General features: G+C 36.5%; 1 protein-coding gene across 1 annotated transcript; it reads left to right on the top strand.

The window, feature by feature from the left end:
- The first annotated feature begins 3,618 nt into the window (after positions 1 to 3,618).
- On the top strand, positions 3,619 to 18,686 carry LOC139822264 (uncharacterized). Its single transcript, XM_071793882.1, has 5 exons — positions 3,619 to 3,676; positions 17,260 to 17,466; positions 17,612 to 17,860; positions 18,171 to 18,269; positions 18,496 to 18,686. Exons 1-5 carry the CDS (start codon positions 3,619 to 3,621, stop codon positions 18,654 to 18,656), a joined length of 774 nt encoding a protein of 257 aa, XP_071649983.1. The 3' UTR covers positions 18,657 to 18,686.
- The last annotated feature ends 6,308 nt before the right edge of the window (positions 18,687 to 24,994 follow it).

Below are 24,994 nucleotides of genomic sequence, written 5' to 3'. Positions count from 1 at the left end.
TCGTAGTTCAATTATCGACAGTAATAGCAAATATTTACACCCAATGGGAAACACGACAGTTTCCCCTTTTAATCAACGTAGATTACGTGCAGAGAGTTTAGAAACTAGTCTGGTAAAGTTTTATCGTCCAGTATACCGTCTCTTTTTCTGCTCATTTGATCGAGTCTATCATAAATAATTCTGTTAATTATTAGTAAGAAAAATATCCCAAACAAAAATCACAGGAAAAAAGCTATTTTATAAAGTATTAATTAATTTATTTAAAAGAGACACGAAGAAAATACTATTTGTACTTGTCTTATACTTTAATAAATATTTTCTTAAACAATATGCATAGTCTATTATAATGTCAAGATCTTAGTACATATATAAGAGCTACTTTAATGTAAAAACAGGGCACCTGCAGTTCTTTTATATTGTTTCTCATTTATTGTTTAAATTATCAATTAAAAAAATTGTTTGTACTTGTTAAGTACGATGTAATAATTTGAAAGTACGATTTAATAATTTGAAATTTATGATATTATCAATCTTTTCTGTTTCGTTTTTTCCAAAAACGTCAAAATTGCTTACCGTCTTTCATTTTCACAAGATAAAAAACGACAATTCCCCACTCCGATGTCACAGACGAAAATTGCGATTTCCTCGTTCGAGAAAATGCCTTCCACCCGATTTCGCGAAGAAGTGCAAATAGCGTAGCGCGTAATGCGCACGAGATGAATCCGCGCATCGGAAGATTTTCTTTCTTCCCGAAATAAGTAATCCCAGAGTAGGTAAAGAGAAAGTCTAAAGAGGGAGGAAAAAGGGCAAAAAGGAACAATTGTTTGATAAGCAGTACGATATGTCGTTCGTTCATTGTCGCTATCAAAAGCAGTACACTGTGTATTAAATCGAGGATTACGGCGAGTATCATGAGAATGAAGTTTTGCGCGAGTGAGCGCGCGCGTAAACGCATTTACGTGAATTTTGAGGAGTTAAATTGCTCGGAAAATGAGTAATCTCGCGAATAATGGAGAACGCCGGAAGTAGAATGGGGCGAGGAGTGCAGCGGTAGCGTAAACATTGTACTGACTCGAGTTTAATCAGAAGAAGCCAAATGAGCTTCGGGGGTCAGCCCTCGCGGCAGCCCGACAACGGGGTCGCGTCTCTCTCCTCGTAAGGATAAGGAGCAATGTGCGGGATACTGTATCCTACCGATCCGCATCGGCCAAACCAGGTCGGAGGAGGGCTGAGCAAGGAGCCATCGAGCAACTTTGAAAGTTTGGAAATTACGGTCGACTTGCCTATATAGCTTGCACTGGTCTCAATTGATAATTAAAAAAATGGAGCAAAACTTTCTTCGCGTTATATCCCGATCGATCATCGTCACGAACACGTCCATCCCATAGATTTAATTTTATATAACAACTAACGAAAAAAAAAATGGTTTATCCTCCTTCCTCGCACTGAGAAATTGACTTTATAAAAGTTTAAAATACAATATCAAAAAAATGGCGACACCGGCTGATATTTGTAAACTCATGCTTAGCTGGCACGATGGATATTACTATTTTTGTAACAAAAATGATTTAAAACAATATTGTTTCGCAATAACTATTTTCACGGGCGCGGATATGGCGCTCTTTTTTCTTTTTCTTTTAAAAAAGATAATTTTTAAGGTGATACATTTTAACACGGATACCGTACAATACAATATACAAGTATAATACAACTGAATCAACGGTTACTTAAGATCGTCCAAAAATAATCAGAAATGTCGCACATGTATTTTGTTTGCACTATAAATCCCATAAAAAATATACTATTAATAAACTGTCGATATATCATGTTACTTTTTTTTAAGACTCGATTTAATACTTCGTATATTATCTCACACTCTCAATAGAAACAGCCAGCAATAAATTACTCTTGAAACGGCTAACTAAAAATTCAAAGCGACGATACGAAATATAGATATCCAAACACGAGCATCGTTTAAAGAAACAATTATCGTCCATAATAATTATAATAAAAAAGTAAATTCAAATCCCGTATCCGCTATTGCTTTGATTTTTAGACGTACGGATCTCAAATGTATGAATCGCGCGAAATATCTGCTTCAAGAGTTAGCCGTGCATCGATTAATTCTTGTAGAATAATGTTGAACCCGTGGAAAAAAGACAAAAAAGCAATTAAATTTTCCAGTCCATCAGAATGGAACGAACCTCTTTGTAAAAAAGATTGGTTTTTATGTTCGAATACAGTAAGTAAGAATTTCACTATTAAGAACAAACACAACATCTTTTATAAAACCGTGACATCAGTATAAAGGCTCCAATTTTATCCAACAAAGACGAAAAAGAAACTGATGTCGAGCATATGAGCGTAATTGACCTTATCGAAATGATGGAAGTTGACGAATATGAGCCTGAGAGCGATAATACCGATAGCGAAACCGACTATTCTCTAGACATTAAAAAAACAGTCCCAATGCTGGGGTCACAGCCTGTATTGAACGACCTCGTACGGGATTTAGGCTTGTCAAAAGACAGTGCGGAGTTCTTAGCTTCGTTTATGAAGCAGAGAAATTTCCTAGAACCACGTACGAAGGTTTCCTTTTATCGAAATCGAGAGTCAGACTTTCGGAAATATTTTTCTATGGATGAAGATGTGGTATTTTGCAATGACATTAACGGACTCATGAATGAAATAAAAGAAAATTGCTACAAAGCAACAGATTGGCGACTTTTCATCGATTCATCGAAAAGAAGTATTAAGGCAGTGTTACTCCATAATACCAACGTCTATGCTCCTGTACCTATCGCTCACTCGACTGTAATGCAGGAAAAATATGAGAACATGCAAGTACTTTTAAAGAAAATCGGCTACGAGCTCCACAGATGGAAGATCTGTGGAGATTTAAAGATCATAACCATGTTACTCGGGCAACAGTCCGGCTTTACAAAGTACCCCTGCTATTTATGTTTATGGGATAGTAGAGCCAGACAGCAGCATTACAAGGTAAAAGATTGGCCAACTAGAACGTCCCTCACACCTGGGTCGCGATATGTCATCCATGAATCCCTCGTAGATCCATCGAAGATCCTAATCTCTCCTCTTCATATAAAGCTAGGTCTAATGAAACAGCTTGTCAAAGCTCTCGATAAGACGGGTAAATGTTTCCAGTATCTACAAACGATATTCCCTAGAATTTCTGACGCCAAAATTAAAGAGGGGGTGTTTGATGGTCCTCAAATTCAAAAAATGTTCAAGGATAACGTCTTTATCAGTAACATGAATAATCGGGAGAAAGCAGCTTGGCTGAGTTTTCGAGAAGTTGCACGAAACTTCCTAGGAAACCGAAAAAGTCCACAGTACAAAGAAATAGTCGCCAAGATGATACAGGACTACGAGAACCTAGGATGCTTGATGAACTTGAAACTGCACTCTCATCTTGATGAATTTCCCGATAACCTGGGACACTTCAGTGAAGAACAGGGTGAACGTTTTCACTAAGATATTAAAATTATGGAAACTCGCTATCAGGGACGGTGGGACGTTAACCCTAATGAGTCACACTGGGTAAAATACACCCCAGCGTTTTTTTGACTTCAAAAACGATCCAGTAAACCAATGGAAATGGGCCTTGTGCCGTCATCTACAGATAGTTGGGACCTTCTAGTATCGATCCCCGTCGGTAATATATTTTTCGGCCCGTTAGTTCTCTCTCGGCAGCCGTTCAAAGTGGGCGTCTCGGAATTGTGGGGTGTATTTCACCCAGTGTGACTCATTCGTAATAATTTGAGTTTTTTGAGTATTTTTTTTTCGTTTCTCGTTGTTCCAAAGTGAAGAGGCAAGTACACAGTTGTGTTTTTCGTTGCTTAGAATTTTTAAAAAAATTTTACTGTGTAATTATTCATGAAAAGTAGATGGCTTATAACTTGCGCTCCCGTACAATTCGCGAGGAATTGCTTGAGGAGTCCGAAAAACAGCCAATTCGATGGCCTATGTGAATATTTTTCGGCATACTAGACCAAGCCGCAGTCAATGCACGAATTTTGCATAAATGCAAAAATAGCGTGCGAGGAGACACCAGTAACGTGACGGCAGAGTCGTGCCTTAATCAAATATATTTACATTTGATCAAGGCACATCTGCAAGAACGATACACGATATCAACAATTCGCAAGGACATCAAATGCGGTATTGCGAATATCCTGCACCTCCAGGACAGGCCTGCATTTGGAGAGGACCGCCCAAAATTGGATAGGCAAAAAAGATGACTTTTTAAGGTATGATTCTTTCATTCGACACTTGAAGAAACATCACGTACAGATACAAGATAGTCTCAGTATTTTTAACCAAGATATCAAGAGACACAGTAGTGTCTCCCGCCAAGTACATGCGGTACAAGATATACAAGAAAATGAAGATTTTCGTCAACTTGAAAACATCAATAAAAGCAAAAATGTTTGCTTTGATGAATTCACACCAAATGAAGAATTAACAACACCCTACAAATTTTTCTGAAAAAGTCATACCAAACAAAAATTTGCTCCAATTTATTCATGTAAGTAAAAAAACACGTGGGCTAAAAAAAACCTGACAGACCACGTGATTGTCCGGGGCGGGGCTTGTGTGACCGTCGTGTTACAGACGTTACAGTTGAATTCTGACTGATGAGACATTTATGTGTTCGTTGATATCAATTAATTTGATATCAAAACCGGAAAAGAAAAGACGAGAAGGAAGGACGACATCGTAGTGAACAAGAGCGAGGAGAAAATAAATTCGGCTACCATTAATTGTAATTTATCTGCGATTTATAAGTTTTATGTGATTGTGATTTGCCTGTGATTCCCCCTCCCCCGTATTCTGTGTTAATTTCGACATTTCCAACTTGGCTATATAATCATAAAAGTGCCAAAATAATCATAAAAGACCACAAACAAAACATCTGATTGGCGGGATTAAGCTTGCAAAAAAAAACTCATCCATTACTGTTGTCGTGTATCGTATTACCGTACCTTGTGACTTGAAATGTTCTCATTATTTTGAGAATCATAAGTTTTGACAGTCATTTTGCATTTCATTTCTCTGTTACTAGCATTCTGCACGTTGTTCATTGCAATATTACTCTCATGTGCCGGACATACATTTCCTCTCACTCTCGTCAAAAAGATAGAAACTTTTCGAACTTTTCTTGCTAGTTTGAGAATCACAAGTTTCGGGAATTATTTTGCATTTAGATTCTATATTATCAGTGTTCTGCGTCGTCATAATATTGCCAGAAATATTCCTTTCACTCTCGTCAAAGCGAACCTTTTTCGAAACACTCTCATTGTTTGGAGAATCGCAAGTTTCAGGAATTATTTTTCTTTTAATTTGTCTTGTATCGACATTAACAATATCCTGTGTATTCTCAATTATTGTACATAGTAATTTTAATTCTTCTGCTTTATTTACAATGTATAATATAATTATGAAATTGGATTGAAATAAACCTTTTGTGCGAGAAAATAATAATGACAGAATGTAATATATTTATAGTAGGTAAATCCGTCGCCTAATTGCACGTCATAAATACCTGCGTCGAACTTCCGCGCGGTTGATTTAAGCAAATGAACTCGCGGCATAGTGCGCGAACTCGTGAAAATTAGCATTTTGATGATTCCGGTTTTAAATGCCCATAATTGATTAATCATCTCTAATGCGAAGCGTCGGTGTGCGAGTCGTTATCCCTTTTCTATGTAAACTCTGCTAGCAATAATACAGTAACCGGATCTGTTTATTCGACTGATTACGAGCGAAACAAACCAGCTCGCTGATTGGTGGTTTTCCCGTGTTTTCCCGGGTAAAAAGCAAATCTCGTAAAGACGTAATTGCTATCACAATTTACATCGATCGTTTGTATTCGCAATGACGAAGCTATTCGCCAAAAACAAATATTTTATATTTTATGCATTAAACCGTTTTATGCATTAACATATTTAACGTATGTATCAGAATATATAGAAATCGTACTTTTATATCATTAAACTCCGATTGGTTTGAGAGCGAGTTCAAATTTCGATGCTAAATATACATGAGAAGGCATTATATAGCTATTTACGCTCGAACGACGGAAACGTGACACTGAAAATGCATAACATACATTTTTCCATATTTATTACCTCGAAAATGAAACTCTCTGAAATGATACTGAGGTAACGCTCAGCATTAAAGTAAAAATCTCGGCCATCATCAATCGATGGGAAAACGTGAGCAAATATAAAATTGTGTACGTTAATGCACAGTCAGCATCGCTCCATCCACACGATTGCATTTGAGCTATACGAATATTGCTCAAGCAATATGCCACGCGTCGAGTTAGGCGATATCATACCGGTGCAGCGCAACTCTCATCCCCCAGTGTGAGCTCACAACAACTTCGGAAACATCCGCCGCGGGAATTATCCCCGAAATATCTGCGGCGGCCGCGTCCCAGGTTTCCCGTATACATACGCAGTGCGAAACGCGAATTTATGCTTCATAAATAAACCGACAGATAAGTCGAGAGGAAGGTAGAAAGAGAGAATGCGCCTTCTTCAGCCGCCAGTAATTCCCGGGTATTCACTTTCGAGAGTGCACCGGGGCTCATCCGGTGCACGCGAGATCCTTCCCGCGCGCGGCGAACCCGACGGAAACTTTTACCCTTAATCGTGCCGTATCTCGCGCGACTACCTCCACGAGCGTGCAACAAATCGGCTTTAAGGCGTACGCCATTATAAAACAGACTTCGTGCTGTATCCCAGCTTGCTGCTTGCGTGTGGCCTCGTCGCGCTCTCCCCCCTTTACCCTGATCTTTCCCCGCGACTTTGAAAATATAGAGAGGTTTAAGTAATGTGGCAAGATTAAAGATTTCACGCTTGCCGGAAAAAATTTGTTGCCGATAACCGCGGATCTTAATAAAAATCGCGGAGACGATGAATGCTCGAGAATGAACGACGAGCGGGAGATTGAGAGATATAGAGTAAAATATTCTCTAGTTTTACTCCGTTATCTAATATTTTAGTAAAGTAGTTTTATCTCTGCTCGCTGCTTTATGAAATTTATGCTTGCATTGTTATAAGTTATAACTAATTACTTAAGAGAAGAAAATTCTATTTGAAGATAGTTGTAAGCAAAACAATACATGCGCGAATATAGTATATTTCGCATGATGCTAAATAAAAAAATAGAAGATTTTGAAATTTTAATGAGACATAGAACACACAAGTCATTGAAGTATATAAATTAAAATTTTTAATGTTAATTTTAACATTATGTTAACATAACTGCATTTGTACACAGTTATTGGTGCAAATAGCACAGTAAATTAATAACGCGCAGAAACTGCGCAACATCATGAGCTGAAATATGCGTTCTCTCTAAATCTGAATCAGTGAATATATAGTCACTGATTCAGATTTAGAGAGTTTGAATAACATTTGTCGCGTGAGATTCCTTATCTATTTCACTGTTTACGTAAATTTTATAAAAATAGATCAACGTTTTTTGAAAAGTTATACACCGAATCGTTTTTGAAAACACCGGTTAACAATACCCGTGTAAATTCATCGAGCGAAAAATGGCTTTAAAAAATTGCGGTTGCCTTTCTCTAAAAATCGCATGTATTAGTCACGAAACGAATGGCGGCCAAAGATCGAAATCAAATTTGACTCCGCATAACGGGCGATACATTCTCGCCAGAGAGCCATTAAACGATAAATCGCTTATTACCGGCAATTAATATCGCGAACAATGGACATCCCCCGTTAATTCTCGTTTAAACAAGCGCCGTTTCGGTTGGAATTCATTCCGCGTAACAGCAAACTGCGTTTTCCCCGGGCCATCTTGAACTATGCGCGCGTTTATATCAGTTCGCGGATGTAGCTACAATAGAAGCAGCAACAGCAGCGGTAGCAGCAGCAGCAACAGCAGCAGCCGTCGCCGCCGCCGGAGATGGAGCTCGACAAAACTAATTTCTCTCGGAAGCCGACTCCTTTTGTGCACTTTTTAAAGTACTACTTCTCTTTTTTGAGTGAAATTAAAATCCTCGCATACTTCGTGGAGGACGCGGGAGCGGTAGATATAGATTCGCCTATTTCCAGCGCTGCGTACATAAACCAGGATCAAAGAATGTATACACACCTTAGGCATGCAACTGTCGCGACATAATGCGGTCCTGGCAACAAAAGGCTGAAGAAACGAGCGGGACAGAGAGCGGGAGAAAAGTGCGATCTATTAGCATGATAAAATAGATTGCATTCTCTAATGGAAAATAATCACAGCTGCGAGAAATTACAGGTATTGTAAATGTCGTTTCAATTTTTCTCTGTTGAAAATTTCTCATATAAAGAGACGTATATTCGAAGAGTAAGAAAATAACTCGATAAAATTTTACATCGAAGGACTTTTTTCGTCTTTTCTATTGGTGAAGTTGGAAAATGAATAATTAACACAGTAATTAGCATTTTTGTAGAGGTAATATATGGTTTCATATAATCTGAAAAGTTAAGATGCAAAAAACGTGCACAGTCAAACTATAGAGAAAGAAAGTTCAACTATAATTTGCCAAAGAATTTCCAGTCAAGAGGAAGTGCATTAGCCTTATTGTATTAAATATTTCAACGTTTACAGCAGAACCATTGAAAATAATCTTGCAATTTTGTCTTATATTAGCAAACGAGTAAGAAAAGAGCTATTTACGACATCAGCAGGCGAAAAGAAAAGGTCGAAGAAGACACCGGAAGGATATAAGTAAGGAAGGATGGAGAAATATATATATACATATATATATATAGGGCTGCAGGCAGGAGCCTGCGAGTCATAAATCGCGGACCTTGCTGCACGGATGTCGAGATAGGAACGTATTTTCCGACACGCGGGCGCTGCAAAATTTTAAGAACTTAATCGGCCGCGTCATGTTTCATGAGAGGAGCGGCTTGTTTCTAATTAACACTGATTACTGGATGTCCGATCCAGTCAATTTCGGTTATTATTGCGCACGTTGAAAATCATCGAGCAATTAAGTACTTAAAATTAAGTGTCCGATTTCGCTCGATAAAACAATAGCTAAATAATAGAAACGGCCAAATTACGAGCTATTAATAGGTGTATATTTATTAAAATCAATTTAACAATGAATGTGTTCGCAATATAAAATTTTACATATTGCGACGGTTGCGAATTTTCAGTCCTTTTTAGTGTGATTTGATGCGTTAAAGTTTATGAAGCGATTAAATTGGAATTATGCGGTTTGTTCTGAAGAAGGCTAAGTAAGGCTCGAAACGTCAACCTTGTTTTTTTATATTGCGAACACATTCGTTGTTAAATTGATTTTAATGAATATACACCTATTAATAGCTCGTAATTTGGCCGTTTCTATTATTTAGCTATTTAAAATTAATTTCAGGACGCACTGTCATTGTATTTTAATCATTACAAATAGTATACAAAAATCGTACGAATATAATTAATGTATCGTAAATATATATCATGAGTATAATTAAAGATTAATAAATTATACAATTTTAATTAAACAGAGAAAATGAAAAAATTGATAAGTTTTTCATATTAGAGTCATGAACATTAACAGCAGTATAAATCAGTCAATTTTAATTAATACCAAATGTATCCTCATTTACAAAGACCAATTTGTCGTGCTAAAATTCCGTATTTCATATACGGTACAAATACATAATTAAATCAACGCAATCAAAACTTCCAACATATTGTCTAAAATTCTAATAATTCTGTTAACCACTGTTATGTGACTGCAAGAAAACTATACAATACAAAACTTAAAAACGCGAGGTTTTGTGATTTAGTTTTGGACAGATTGTCGCGTCAGAATTTCGAGATTTTGTCCTCGGGAGCGGAAGTAGCAAGGCAAGCAACGTGAGCAAAGTTTTCATGTAACAACGTCAAACAACCTATTGTAATCTCCATTGATTCCGCGGCACGAAACTTGGAAGCTACGCGTCTCGTAAGTCTCGTAACCGGAAAGTTCAAAAGTCGATTGGTTCCGCCACGCATTCGATTGCTGCTCTGAAAATCGGGTTTACATAACTCCCTTGATTTCCGGTACGACGTCTAACCGTAGCACAACTTGATCGAATTCTTATAAAGAGTTGTTGTATATTTCTGTCATGTTCTGGCGACGCGATGTCGACCGTATTAATTTTTTCGTTGAAAAAAAACAAGCTCTCGTAACACAAATATCCAAGAACTTTTCTTCTTATTTGTCATACTTAACAGTGCATGTGTTAAAACATGTAAGAATCAGGCAAGCTATTTAAATGGTTTTTATAACAAAAAACAAAACGTTAGTTTTTATTACTTTGAAAATTTCTAAAGCACTTGCTATTTAAGTATTGTTAAGTAATTACATTATTAAACAGATTAAACTTTACAATTTCACAGATGAAGAGCTTCAGAAATCTACCTCAGTTTGAGCGTAGATAATAGTTTTCATATAAAACCCACTTTTCCAAATATTACAGAAAAATGAAAATCTATTTGTGTGGTAAGTGAAAGTATTTTTTTATTTTATAAGGTAATGGATCTGTAAAATTACAGATATATGTAAATTTTTATAAATCCATTACTTTAAAATGGATGAGTTATAATTAATAGTACATATTTAATCTTAAAATATGTAAAATCAATCGATATATTGTACATACGAGGGTACACAAGAATTAATAAAATAGAGCTCATTATATTATTAATGCACCATATTTATTGGCGTAGTTTGGTGTATTACGATAGAATAATTACGAAATAGAGTAGTCGCATTCATATAAATATTCGAAATTCATATAAATATGCAAACAAAAATAGAGAAAACAATAGGAAATATTTTATAGAGTAAGCTTGATTAAAAAAGCCATAAACGACAAATGAACGAAAAATAATTTCAACAAAAGAGAAAGATTCTTTTACTTTTTTTTTAATTCTAATAATATAAAGTAATAAAAATATTGTCATTATTAATTGTGAATCATTAATTGTTTTTATTATAATGCACTAATTTTAATCTTTCATAGATAATATCTATTCATATTTATTAATAATTTAAGTTTATTTGTTATTAAAACAAAATAAAATAAAATAAGACGAAGTAATTGTTTCATCACGGAATAGATTTTTTTACGTATATATTAAATCTTTCTTAGAGAGATAATTAATTACATATCTTACGAATTACTTCTTGTTTTGCTTTCATCGATGTATGACATCTGTTTTATTTTTTATTTCTTTAATATATTGTGTATAGGAGACGAAAAAAATTGGGACTCAAACTCGGGATCCTTCGTTCACACGTCTAGCACTTATAGGCTGTTACCCTACGATTACTCCACTACTATATGCTAATTTCTCCAATCTCCCATCAATACCGGCCCTACGGCTTTAAATCTCCTACAATTGACATCATATTTTATCGCAATAACAATTAATAAATCGTAATATGCATATAAAATATGTGTTCTTGATATGATACTAGAACGATATTGTAAAGCTATCAGAAATCATTTTTGCGTAAAGACCTTAATACCAGGTTTCATAGCCACAAACTCCTCAGGGAATGCGGCGCATACAGTTATTAGTGCAAATGTGATGCAAATGTATTTGCACTCGCTTGAATGTAGACCTAATGACGTTAAGTTAGTAGAATCGACGAAATTGCTAGATATACGTAGCTTCCTTAATAACGAGTTAATCTGTAAGTCTGTTATTTCGCGTGAATTAAAGTGCCACTTTGTAATAACATTTTTATCGAAGATAAAAATATGATGACAGATGTGCATCGATATTATATACGGTAATACCTACGGTTTAATTTTTAAAATAATTTTTAAACAATGTAATATGATACAATGTAGTTGAAACAACAGTCTTATAAAAAACAATATTATAAATTTTACAAGTTTTATAAGTCCCATATTAAAATATATTAAATTTTTTTTATAATAGATAAAAACTTTGTATTGCGGCATTGGATAACACTCCTATTAACAAGATATAGGGTATCTCCGTCAGTATAGAAAACACAAGAGCAAAAGTAGCTGATCAGTATCACAATATATCCCATACTTGAAACAAACTGGAAATAAAAATTAAGAAAATATAATAGGGTAACTCGCAGGAATATGCCACACTTAAGAAAAATATGATTCTTTTCCTATTTCTCTTTCTTTTTGAGGTATCTTTACATACTGGTCTTCTTTTTCCTTCTTTTATCTGTTATTTATATATGGTTTTAATAAAATATTTTGATTGTTTACTATTAAAAAGAAAGAAATACAATACAAGTGTTGCAAAGTGGCATATTACCTCCCTCCCTGCTATACAACCGAGTTATTGACATTAAGACCCTTAAAATACTCTCGAAGTGATAGATGAGAACAGACCGAAACAGACCATGATAAGAGGAAGAGCGATACTTGACTTGTAAATCTCTCGCGAGGAATTATGTGCCCGGAGGGGATTATTCATTATTATAATACCGTAATATAAATAATAAATACCCTATTATTTTTTCACACTTTCTTACAAGCACCTTGTATATATCGTTGATATCAGCTTGATATCTGTGGTTAAATTCATTTAACACTTAAACGTCGAGAATTATTAATTCGTGCCATCCTGCATCATGCTCAAATGGAACGTATTATAGTTATGGAAGCTCAAGGGAGAGAAGCAAACGGCTCAAGTGGGATTTGATGCTGCCGTTGTATTGTAAGGGGACGCCATCGTTAAGCGGTAATAATAATGTCGATTTTATCTGCGATAAGGCCGATAATGAGTCCGTGTCGGGTTCGAGAAAACGGAAAGAACGTCAATTAACAGAGAACAATTAAAGTGGAATGTGATCCAGCTAAAATGCCAGCTTCTAGTCAAGAAAATCTAGGTCGTCTGTACTCACAATAAGAATTAAAAAATCGAATATCAGGACTTAACGCGATAGATGTGAGGATAGTCGATGTAAAAATTTGCCACAATAAAAAATGACTGTTTGTTAATATTGGATATAAAAATATATTTTCAGAATAACGTGCGAATGGAAGTTTCAGTTTTCTTCTTAAAAATTAATTAATGCACTTTTGGATATAATAAATTAGATATTATATCATAAATTAATTATGACAGATATCAAGGAGTCATAAAGTTGGTAGGAAATTCACGTTTAAACTGGCGCCGCCGCAATTTGGACTGCAAAGTTGAGTCTCTAAAATATATAGCCGGCTTCTCGACTAACGCTCCACGGTCACTTTGAGGCGTTTCGAGGGTCTCTACGGAGCGGAGCGGAGGAACCTGAAATTCCCAGTGGAACCGCGAACCTTGAGGAGGAAGTGCTGCGGCGTACCACGGGTTCGATCCTGGGATACAGTTCGGCCTCAACGAGCTACTCGTGTTGTAACCAAAACAGTTTGACATTGACCGTCGCGAGCAATCATCCAACTATCGGAACGAAATACTTAATCGCAAGATCCAAAGTCTTTCAGCATTACTTTAATCTCGGAGTTATTATATCAAAATATCTATCAAATATAATATGAATTAAATTAATAAAAATCACGCCGCAAAGTAAAAGTTATCGGAAAAACATCACGTATAACATATTACAACGGATATTCCGAATATATGTATATATATAATATTATTACATGTATTATATAATATATATTATATGATATTAATTGAACACGGAGATATTTTAGATATAAGCTAAAAGTTTCTTCTCTTGCGTATATTAAACATATATGGCTTTAGTAATGGCGCTTTTGCCAATAAAAGCAGGATGAAAGAATATTTCTTTGTCCGAATAAATTAATCGTCTCGCAAGCCGCAGTTTATACGTTTATTATAAGGCGCAAGATGTTGGAATTGCAACTCATTCCAGACAGAATGAACCGCAATATTACATCGCAGAACGAAAAGTCAGGAAGGGTTAAAATTCCAACGCCCCGCGACGGCAAATTAGAATCTTATTGTCAACGAATACGAGTTGGTAGTCCGGCCGTTAGAAAAATTCCAACAAAACATGAACCTTCTTAAACTCTGTAGTCAAATTTAAAAGATTATAAAATTAAAAAATATTACCGCGATATTTATCGAATTGTAAGGAGTATTCAGATTGATTCTATTTCGTCAAGCGGCAAGCTGATTTTCGAGGTCTCGATAAAGAGACCGGAATCGTTGGCGGTGCGTTTTTCACATCGATTTGCAAATTGCATTAGAATGTCGATGCGCTCACGAGTAGGAGAGTAATCCGCCGTATTACTTTCCGTGCCGTGCATCCCTTAAACGGCGGCGGCGGCAGCGGCGGGTTACATGGCCGCGAACGAATCGATTTTCCGCTTCCGCTCGCTATCAGTGTCACCCAGACCGGGAGCTGAGTGCATCCATGGACGATATTAACCTTAGCCGTTTTATCGGAAAGTATCGACGCCCGCCAGCCGTTCCTGGTAATAGGAACTGATACCGATGTAATTAATCGCCGCCGGCAACTGCTCCACGCACCGGGAAACACCGAAAATCAGTCTCGCATTTCATCGCGCGACGATGCTGTCTGAACATATTGTGTGTATTGAACATACGTGATTTTTGATTTATTAAATAACTATACTTGTGGTCTATTCTTTTTTACTCTAGAACATTGTTATATTATTCACGGAAAGAGAGGGGTGTCTAATGACGGGAATTAACTTTGCGCTGTAATAAAAAAAGGTTTTAAAATCATTTATTCTCTTCGAGAACAGTTAAAAAAGAATAAAGAATTTAAAAAAAAACAAATTTTAATTATTATTTATTTCTTTATCGCGTTTATCAATAAATAATAATATTATGATTTAACGCGAAAGGCTTTGTTCCGCCGTTAGTTTTATCAGGGTAAAATTTGTGTTTATGTATAAAGTATTCGCGGCTTATTTAATGCGTTAATCCTGCTAGTAACGGCGGCGTTAATTCGTTGTAAAATGAATGCACGCGCTGGTATTCACTAGTGAGAAAGGAAAATAAAAGCTCTTTGCGTCGCGCGCTGCGAGCTAGAACGAGAATGAAACTTAAAGGTAGAGACCTAAATATTCCGCGTGCTGGCGAATATTCGCGGTTCGACGAAACTCTATCCGTCTGAATAACGCCCGACTCGATCCAAATGAACTTTTCGTGCGGAAGAAGCCCGTTGGTCGGTAGAACCGCCGTGCACACTAGGAAGTAACTTCGTCCTCTTACGGAAAAGCGCTGAGGCAAAACTACTTGCAGAGCGAAAGCAACTTGAGGCGATCGCTGTGTTTGAGAAATTCATTGTTGTATACGTACGTCTATGATAATGTTTCGAGATTTCCGCCTACAAAGACTGCTACGAATCTCGAAGTAGAATGCGATACGACGCCTTCCGATCGTGATTTCGCTCTTTATCTCAAATGTATACTTATCGGGAAATAGTTTCTTATACAGCTGAATTTCCTGTACGTGCGTGTATTATAAAATTATGAAATTGACGCCTTGATTATTATTGTGATATGTAAATGATATTAATCATGCAATACATGTTGATATTGTTACGTCGATACCTTTTCTTGCAATTGCTGAATAATGAAAATCGAAAACAAAGATTAGGAATCACAGAGAGACAATTAACGAGATAGAATTCTTATACACGAAAAGGGAGGAGTTGAGAACATTCTGATATACGTGGATTTACAGAGTTTAACAGATTGCTACGGTGTTGCAAGTTCGTGGATAACAACAGAGTTTGCAGCACAATAATATGCAAGTATATATTTGTTGTATTTCTGCTACAGAGAATTTAGAAAATTTATCGAATTTATTTATACAAAGAATTTCAATCAATATACGCTATGCACGATTTATCGATGTTATAAAAACAGATAAATTTATTAATGTATAATAATTACAAAATTAATTGTTTACATAAAATTATTAAAAAACCGTGAGAAACTACGTATTAACGAACTTACCAAAAAAAGAAAAACAAATCGGATTTTCATATTTTGATCGTATTAAATCGTAATACAATAACGTCAATTTCTTAAGAGACGTCGTAAGCAATGTCGTATGGTAAAGAAATGTTTCCTAAAACGTTTGATCATTGACGGTCATCGTGTAAACATTGTTTCCTGTTAAACTTCATGACAGCCAAGGAATGATCGATCGCGAAAAAGCAGCGAACCGACATCGATAGGGCCGGACACGTTTGTCACTCGAAGCCGCGATCGATTGGCCACGACGGCATCGACGACGACGGGCTGTTTGCGAGAGTTCGTCAAAAGCGGGACGATAAAAAAAAGCGGGGAAACGCGACGAAAAACAACGGAGGCGCGTCTGTCGCACGGTGAAGGAGAATCCGAAAAAACAAACGCGGAAGCGGCGCGGCGGGAGCATTGCGAAGGGAACCGTGAAAATCGGAGGACTGGGCGACGAGCCGATCCTCCCGGGTGAAAATGAAAAAGGTGTCGGCCCGACGAAGTAATGGTAGTCGAGCAAACTGCAAGGGTACGCGGGGTGTCGGGTTTACCAGGGATGTGATGAAAACTCCAACGATTAATCCCCTTTGTCATTTAAATCGGGGCCGATGCGTGTCACGCGGCCGTGATCGCGTTGTCAATCGTTATTGGAACGATTATCGATTTATTGCGACTCCCCCTCCCCGTGTGCCACAGGCAGAATTGCGAGTGTTGGCGTGGGGAACTAAGGGGCGCAAGTAACGGCACGTCGATGATAATTAAAATTTGAGTAGCGACGGTAACGGGATGTTTATGCAATAACACGTGGAGCGATAGCTGAGTCTAAAGTGTATCGGCCGCGCGTATCGGGGCACGTTGCAGGTTTAATATTGGATTCTCTCTCCCCGATAGGAAAACCTACGTTCTCTTTTGTGCGCATCCTGCACTCCAATTTTAATCGTTCACCATTCTCCTTTTGTACATCGTTCTCCCGACGTCTTATAAGTTAGCGGAACAAAGTGAGCAGAACCAATTCTAACTAATATTTTTATTTGTTGCTCATTTGTTGCTAAAAAGTTGGCAAAGAAAAAAAAATTTGTTATTCTGTAAGTTTTCTTAAAAAATTCCGCTAAAGGAAGATTAAGTTAACGGGACAATATACATATAGCAACGAAATTGCACATAACAATAACGTAAGAATTTGTTGCTCACAAAAATTTGCCAGTCCCGATTTCGTTGCTCGCAAAATAAGTGTAAACAACATAAGGAAAACCTCAGCGTGTAGGCTGGCACGTTGAAGATGTATACGCAGTCGTTGAATTTGAAGATGGACCCTCAGTAGTTCCAAAGAATTGGTTGACTAAAGATCTGACGGAAGCCTTTTGGCCTATTTACACTAGTACTGCGAGGTACGACAAAGCAGTTAAACGTATGGAGAAGCCGGAATCTACATGGTCAAAATGTTCCATTCGAAAAATATATGGGACATATTGTAAGTAATATTACATTTGTTTCTGAAATATATCATGTGTATTATTATTTGTTTTCCACATGCAACATTAATGTTCGTTGATGTTTTTTAATAATTATGGGACAATGGTACATGTTTTTATTCCCATTATGTTATTTTGTTGCAGTGAGTTATGACGTGGCAAGAAAAAAGTTGAAACAAGCCGAAGAAGAGTCTGATCTTACATCAAATACCGAGAAAGATGAATCTCGTAAAAGATCAAGGAAAAATAGAGCAAAAAAAGATAGGAACTCATCAATGAGCAGTAATGATACTGACCTGTCAGATGACAGTGTTATATTAGACAGTATGCCAAAAGCACCGAAGTTTTCAAAGAAAGTTACACATTGGAAAAAAACCGAAAATGCACAAAAAAGTAAGAACTTTATAAAGCACTAGCTTAAGCTTGACGGCGTTGCCGAGGAATCCGTGATTCATATTTTATCTTTTTCACCCCGTTAAGAGTCAAATTTCTAAAAATGCCTTCTTAGTGGGTGCTTACGTCACGCAAAAAACATGCTCCCCGAATTTCCTGTTCCTAAGTTTAGGGGTTTTGCCTGGGCGTTGATGAGTGTATTGATATATATATATATATATATATATATATATATATATATATATATATATCAATACACTAAAAAATAATAGAATAATGTTTCAGTAACGTATTGTTGTATGATTTTCAGGTTTTGATGACAGATCATATGATGATAAGAGACAGAGTACAAAGACAATGAAAAATACTGCATCAAACAATCACTACAATGTAGAAAAAAAAGATTTTCGTAAGTATAATTTTTTGTTGAAATAAGATTTACACAAAAAATTTATAAGTAGCTATCTTGGGTTTATAACTAAGTATATCTATATTTTGGATATCTATGGCTACGTTCAGCAGCTGTGTTGCAACAGTGAGCACTCAGTGAGCTGCTTTTTTCGCTGAACACAGCCTATCTATCTGAAAACGGTATAAATAATATATACAATGGTTACTTGTTTCATTACTTTTAGATCCACTATCAGTTGTTAGTTTTGGCTACATTAGACCCGGTGGGTCTAGGAATTATCAAACAGAAGAAGAAGACGACCCAGTATATATTGAAAGTAATGAGCGAGATTATGAAGATAATGATGTTCTATTAAGTCCGAGCTTGACCTCTAATAAAGGTTAATATACAAGTAATTTTTATTTTACTTTTTATTTTACATTTATTCATAAATTTATATTGTACAATGGGGAGAATTAATAAATTCCGTTCTCGGTGTAGAGATGAGCGCATTATTTCTACCTTCCAGCCAATTGCGAGCCTAGAAATAGTGCAAAAAAGGTGCAGGCCTGTTCTAAGACAACAATTTGTATTATATTCTGTCCTATATAAATTATGCGAATATTATGAGACTATGACTGAGGAACTTGAGAAAAAAAAAGAAAAAACTTATAAATTTGCATAAAAGTTTATACTGAAAAGAATGTTTTATTAAATACATATACATAACGAATATAAGGGAAATGAATGATTCTCAAGATCATCTGTTGGTTCGTATCATATCTCAAAACGGATTTCTCTTGAATTATCAACAAAAACGAGAGTATAGATATGGACTTTAGAATCTCTAAGGGCCAAAGCACATATGACAGTCGTAGTCGTGGACGTAAGTAACGCACAAGCTTTGGCGTATCCTGATCTGTCAGGTCGGGGACTACGACCGTCGTACATCGCTACGCCATGTTATGTGCTTTGGCCCTAAATATGTACCTTCATTATAAAATAACTTCACAGTTATACAAATATTTGAAGACGCGATAGCGCCATGTAACGACACAATATTTCTCTGACCTAACATGATATTACATTTTAAAACTACGGCACACTTATGCACTGTCGTGATGCGCAAGTTGCTGCAATGTGCACAACAATTATACAATAAATTGGCTCTCTTACGTGAAATATAAACATAAAATTCAAAATCTTATAAAGCCTAATACAGCCTACATAATAAGAAATTTATTTTCTTTTGTTTTCATCAAAAATTTAATTTATCACATGTTGCTTTATAGTTTATAATATATATATTATATATATTTATACATTTATATATATGTATACATTTTTTGAAAAATAAAAATCGATATATAATATACCGATTGATTAATATATAATATATCGATTTTTATTTTTCAAAAAATGTATATATATATATATATATATATATAAACATATGTATATACTCTCCCATTTGGTTCTTTTTTACGGCTCCAATTAAATATTAATTAACATTTAAATATTAACTCTTTGTTTTAAATTAAGCAAACTAATTAATGCTTTTGTCTATATTGGTCCGCTGTATGCGTTTAGTATCGTTATTGAAATTTCTGATTCGTGAAAGGGCTGATATTAATTTGAACTATCGGAACTTGCCTCAATCAGGCATACTGAAATTTGCTCCAGCTAAACAGGCCTTCTCTGCTGCACTGTGTTTGCAACACATCATTTATCTTGAGGTCATATTGTAATATTCCCAAACTAATATAAACCACGTGTTAGGCTCGTTATACACGAAGTGGACACGAGAATAGCACAGAAATACCAATCATTGCAGCGATATAAGTCGATATTTTGTTCTTGCGAAACTCATGCCGGAATTTCCATTGATCGAGTTGACCATGCTTGCGGCTAATATAAATTTGTATGCGATGGCCTCCATCCATCACGCGGAAGCTGGACAGTCGGAACAAGTTTACACGCATAGAACCATTGATACGCGCGCTGCCATATTACTCTCGCGAAGCTGATACCGGATCGTATCATTGGTCCATACGCTTTACCTGTGTTATGTAAATTCGCGCGCGGTGGACTTTACCCGTCGTCGACGCGCGTGGACCGGACAGCCGGGGCGAGTTTACACGCGTTGTATTGCGAGTTAGTATGTAAAGTTAAGGCACGAGATGCATTACGGGGTTAATCCGCGGTTATACGCCGGACCGAAGCTCACCGGGGAGTTTCGCTGTCCAATCGCTTTCGAGGTACCGCCACTCCGATTTGGAGTTTTGGAGAGCGGACTCGAAAACCCCCGAGGCGATGCATGGATTGCTATTTCAGCGCTTCCGTAGCTAAACCGATTGTATGTCTCCGATCCAAACTTTTCGCACGGTCATGTTCAATCCGGTCACCTGTATGCGCCTTCAAATATGCGCTCAGGAAAGGATACGCGCAGTATTAAAGCAGCACGGTGCGCATAATGCGAACTGAACAGCATAATGACGGCGCACTTCATCCCATCGATTCTGAGAAAATTTTAAAATATACGTTTCGCAATATCTTGCGTTGCTAAATTTGAATACTGAAAATTTGTCTTCATACAATTCTTAAGTATCTTTTTATACTATTTTGTATAATGAGAGTATTTATTTATGTATAAGATCCTTTTTTAAAAATCGCTTATATATTTCAATATATTTATTTTACTAGGAAGTAACTTTTAAATGTTAAATATTAAAACGTATGTCGCGTCGATATTGCTTGCAAAAGGAGTATTATTCGATGAGACGTTGAGGGACATCTAATATCCTGAAAGACATTTTTTAGCCTCTATATTTTTCTCAAGAAATAACGAGCTTTGCGTAAGGCGACGCGAATATCGATACAATCATGCGCGTTATTCGCGCTTCGAACTTATTTGCCTTTTGCTGATGGCTGGCATACAAGTACTTCACATCCGAATTCCATCCTCCTCATCCATATTCAGCGATCAAACGACAAACGTGAAAAGACGAAAATACCTCTAAGTCGCGCAAGAACGAATAAAGTCGTCTGAGATGTTGCAAGCATCCTCAAAGCAGACACGATCTATCTATATCCCGTCGGCTTCACCAAGTTTTCCCTTCTATCCTTCCCCCTCCCTACGCATATCGCATAGATTTTCCTTTCATCCGTGTATTACCAGACACTCTTGCAAATCTCACCATTACTGGAAAATGATTTAATAATGCTCTTTGACGGATTTGAAATTAGAATTTTTCAAGCGCGTAAAGTTAAAGGAACGCTAAATTATACAGATATTTATTACCTCCGACTAAATACTTAAGAAACTGAGAAATATAACGCGATACAATCTTATAAGTTGGAAATTTTGTACGAATATTTGTAATCGATTAATGTAACGCGCGTGATAAAGTAAACTTTCATATATATTTCGGAAAGGAAATTATAGGCTGTAGCGAATTAAGAAACGCATATTTTATATAGGAGCAAATATTTGCCTCCGGCCTGCTCGTTTTAATTTCAGACTACCGGCTATATGCTTGCACATAGGATAACTATGCTCCGGAATTGTCTGATATAACCTTTTGTTATTACAATTTCGAAAATAATCGCGAGATAAATCTTCGGTGGCGATAAAGAGAATTAATAGCAGCAATTAAAGCAAGACGTGCGTGTACTATAAAGATGCCGCGTAACGAAGTTGGAACTCTGCGCCAAAAGAAGCACAAAATGGAAAATAGATCGCATTCATTTCGAGGATACTTGGGATGTCCATTTCTGTCGTCCGAAGACAAATATCTGAGCTATAATAACCCATAAATTCCCAACCGGCTCGAAGTTTTCTTATTGCAACAGTCTCGAGTGTAAAACTGTTTTCTTCCGAAGATACTCTGACGTAAGAATTTGAAGAATTGACATCGATATTTCACGCGATATAGCACCTATATGACGGGCTTCAGAAACACGCGTAAATGTTGTTTTAATATCTCTCCGCAAAAGATATTCCTCGCGTATATCCGTTAACATCGATCTCGATCTCTCGATTGCTTGTCTGACGAATAACGATACAACGGAATAAGGCATGATTACGAATTAAAGATGTGTGCGATATCGAAAGAAAATGACCATCGACGTTAGCGGAAAAAAAAGAAATCTCTGGCCGACTACGCGGAACGCACGCATTGAAGAAAACCGGAACTGTACGGTGTGAGTAAAAGCAAATTAAAAAAAAAAAAATAGAAAAAAAAAGAGAACGCAGACGGCATTCCGAATGGGTCGCGGAATGGAATATAGATCATACGCGGCGCACTTTGAGGAGAGTATCGTGAACGAGTAATGCTCGCCTTCGCCGCCGCAGCATCCGTTCTTTCCACTTGTTTCCTCGGCAATCGCTGAATATGGATGAAGCACGGTCGCACTCGGCAGGTGAATGCGCGAGCTTAAAGTATTTTGCGACGCAGATACTCTTCCGATCTTCCCTCTTCCCCTCACCTGTAGCCACAGTTCTATCTTCCACCCGTCTACCGCCTCGTCACTCTTCTTTGCGAAAGAGAGGCTCCAACATAGGTGAGAGTTAAACAAAATGATACAGCAAAGAGTAAAATTCCTAAAATTGAATATTATACACAGAAAAACAAGATTAGCTACTATAGCTAAAATAGTTGTAATATATAGATAAGCACGAGCGGATTCTAGAGAGGATTTTGAAGTTAAACCTGCCCCCCTTCCAAATAAGAAAATCAGTTTTGCTGGATTTGTTTCAAAATTTAAAGAAAAAAATGTATTAAACGTTAAAGCAGATATATGTCGCTATCGACGCGGGCACTGGTGGACCAAACTCTTAGGGCCGTTCGATACGTCGCAAACGATGGCAATTGTTAGTTGAAAAGTGTTGCTTCCGGTTGTGCTTGTCAATTGTGGTTGTCAAAAGGGAGTTGGCGAACTTTTAACTTTTTTGGTGACAGCAATTGGCAATCGGTACTTTAAAATTCGATAGTTTTGATTGGAATTCCAGCTTCTTTTCGAAGAGTATAGAAGTATTTTTATGTTTATAAAGAGTTCCGGAGATTAACACTATAAAAAGACAATTAAAAAATGGGGTGCTAACGTTACACCCAACTTTAAGACTGAATAGTTTTGAATAGCTCATCTAAAGCATTTTGACGAGTACTAGAGTTCCTAATAAAAAAAAAAATTTTTTTTTATTTTTTTTCCAAAAAACAAAAGTTGAAAAAGTCTGATTTCAAGCCAGAATAGTTCTAAGCAGCTCATTTGATTTCTTTCGAAAAATTCTAGAGTTCTTGATAAGTAAAAAATTGCAAAACCTTAAAATTATTTTAAAAAATTATCATCAAAAATTACGCAAATGACGTTCATGGCAGACCTTCAACTCCCAATCAGAACGCCTGCAACTCTTCCACTAACTAGTGACGATCCGGCCACTAGTTAACAAAATATTCGAAGATGCAACGGATAAAATTCGACTAAGTCCGCATAAAATTTTTTTAACTTCTATTAGTTGCAAAATAGACATTCTGCTAAACGCAGCCATTTAGTATGCTGTTTTTTTAACTATAAAAGTGTTTTATAGTAAAAATAAAAATAATTACAGTACAAATAATTATTTTTATTTTGTATTATCATAACATTGATTTTATAACTGTTTACGACTCTGTCATAAACGATTGCGACAATCCTTGTGCATAGGCCCGTACAAGCACGGCACGGTTATGTCTAAATCGATCTTAAATCGAAGATATACACTGTCAATCCAAGTGTATTATTTTAACTGAAGCTCTTCTTACACATTTCTTGCCGTTTTAAATGACGTCATTTAACATGGTTGAACGTATTAATACGATTTAAATGTGTTAATTTAACACGCAACAAAACATGTAGAACGAGCTTCAGTCAAATGTGTCATTTTTTAATGTTTATACGAGTAGAAATAACACACTTAGATTTACAGTGTATAATAGTTGTCTCTACACTATTAAATATTAAAAAATAAAATTTAAACCAATACCTTGAGTTAAAAAATATTTTGTTATTTTTAATTACCATGTGTGTCAAAATTTAATATTTTAACACAAAGAGTGTTATTTTAACCTTATTAGTTAGTCAAATTGGTAATTAAATTAACATTGTTTTGATTAAATTAACGACATATTGAGTAGCGAGCACTTATAAGTGCTTATGAGCAGCGACTTATAAGAATGGTTAAAAATAGCTCAAATGTGTAATTTGGCACTACAAATTTAACAGTGTACATGCAACAAAGCTTATACAGTGCTTTCGAACAAAATGACTGTATATATCACTTTCGATAGTGTTCTAGGACGAATCTCATACTACTATAATTTTTAATTCGATGTGGGTGAATCTTTGTGATATCACATACTGATTACAGATTAATTTCTTTCTTTCTTCCTCTCCTGCCGGTCGATGTTTCCGGGATGATCGTCACAAGTGAACCGTACAGATTCGCATTTACGTATGACGAGTGAAGCGTATCATCAACGCCCACTCGGCGAACGGGCGGAGATGGTCTAACATTATTTCGCGTGGCCATAATACTGGAAGCGAGTTCACGCCGGCGAAACCAGAAACGATCAGTCAGATTACGTGATCGGAGGCATCGTTGGCCGTGCACCGGACCTGCGGCCAATCGACCGGTCGCTCGCCGATTCGCGTTAAGTACGCGATCGCGTATACACGTACTCATTCTCTCGGTTGGACCTACTACC

The sequence above is a fragment of the Temnothorax longispinosus genome, chromosome 11 (genome assembly GCF_030848805.1).
Source record: "Temnothorax longispinosus isolate EJ_2023e chromosome 11, Tlon_JGU_v1, whole genome shotgun sequence".
In the NCBI taxonomy this organism is placed as follows: Eukaryota; Metazoa; Arthropoda; class Insecta; order Hymenoptera; family Formicidae; genus Temnothorax; species Temnothorax longispinosus.
The sequence above is the reverse complement of the archived record's forward strand: the minus strand, read 5'-3'. Positions and strand labels throughout refer to the sequence as shown.

Excerpts from the sequence above, each read along its gene's own strand:
- LOC139822264 (XM_071793882.1), top strand. The coding sequence starts at position 3,619 with ATGGGCCTTGTGCCGTCATCTACAGATAGTTGGGACCTTCTAGTATCG. Across the intron at positions 17,467-17,611 it reads AAAAATATATGGGACATATT|TGAGTTATGACGTGGCAAGA; the intron begins GTAAGTAATATT and ends ATTTTGTTGCAG. Across the intron at positions 17,861-18,170 it reads AACCGAAAATGCACAAAAAA|GTTTTGATGACAGATCATAT; the intron begins GTAAGAACTTTA and ends TATGATTTTCAG.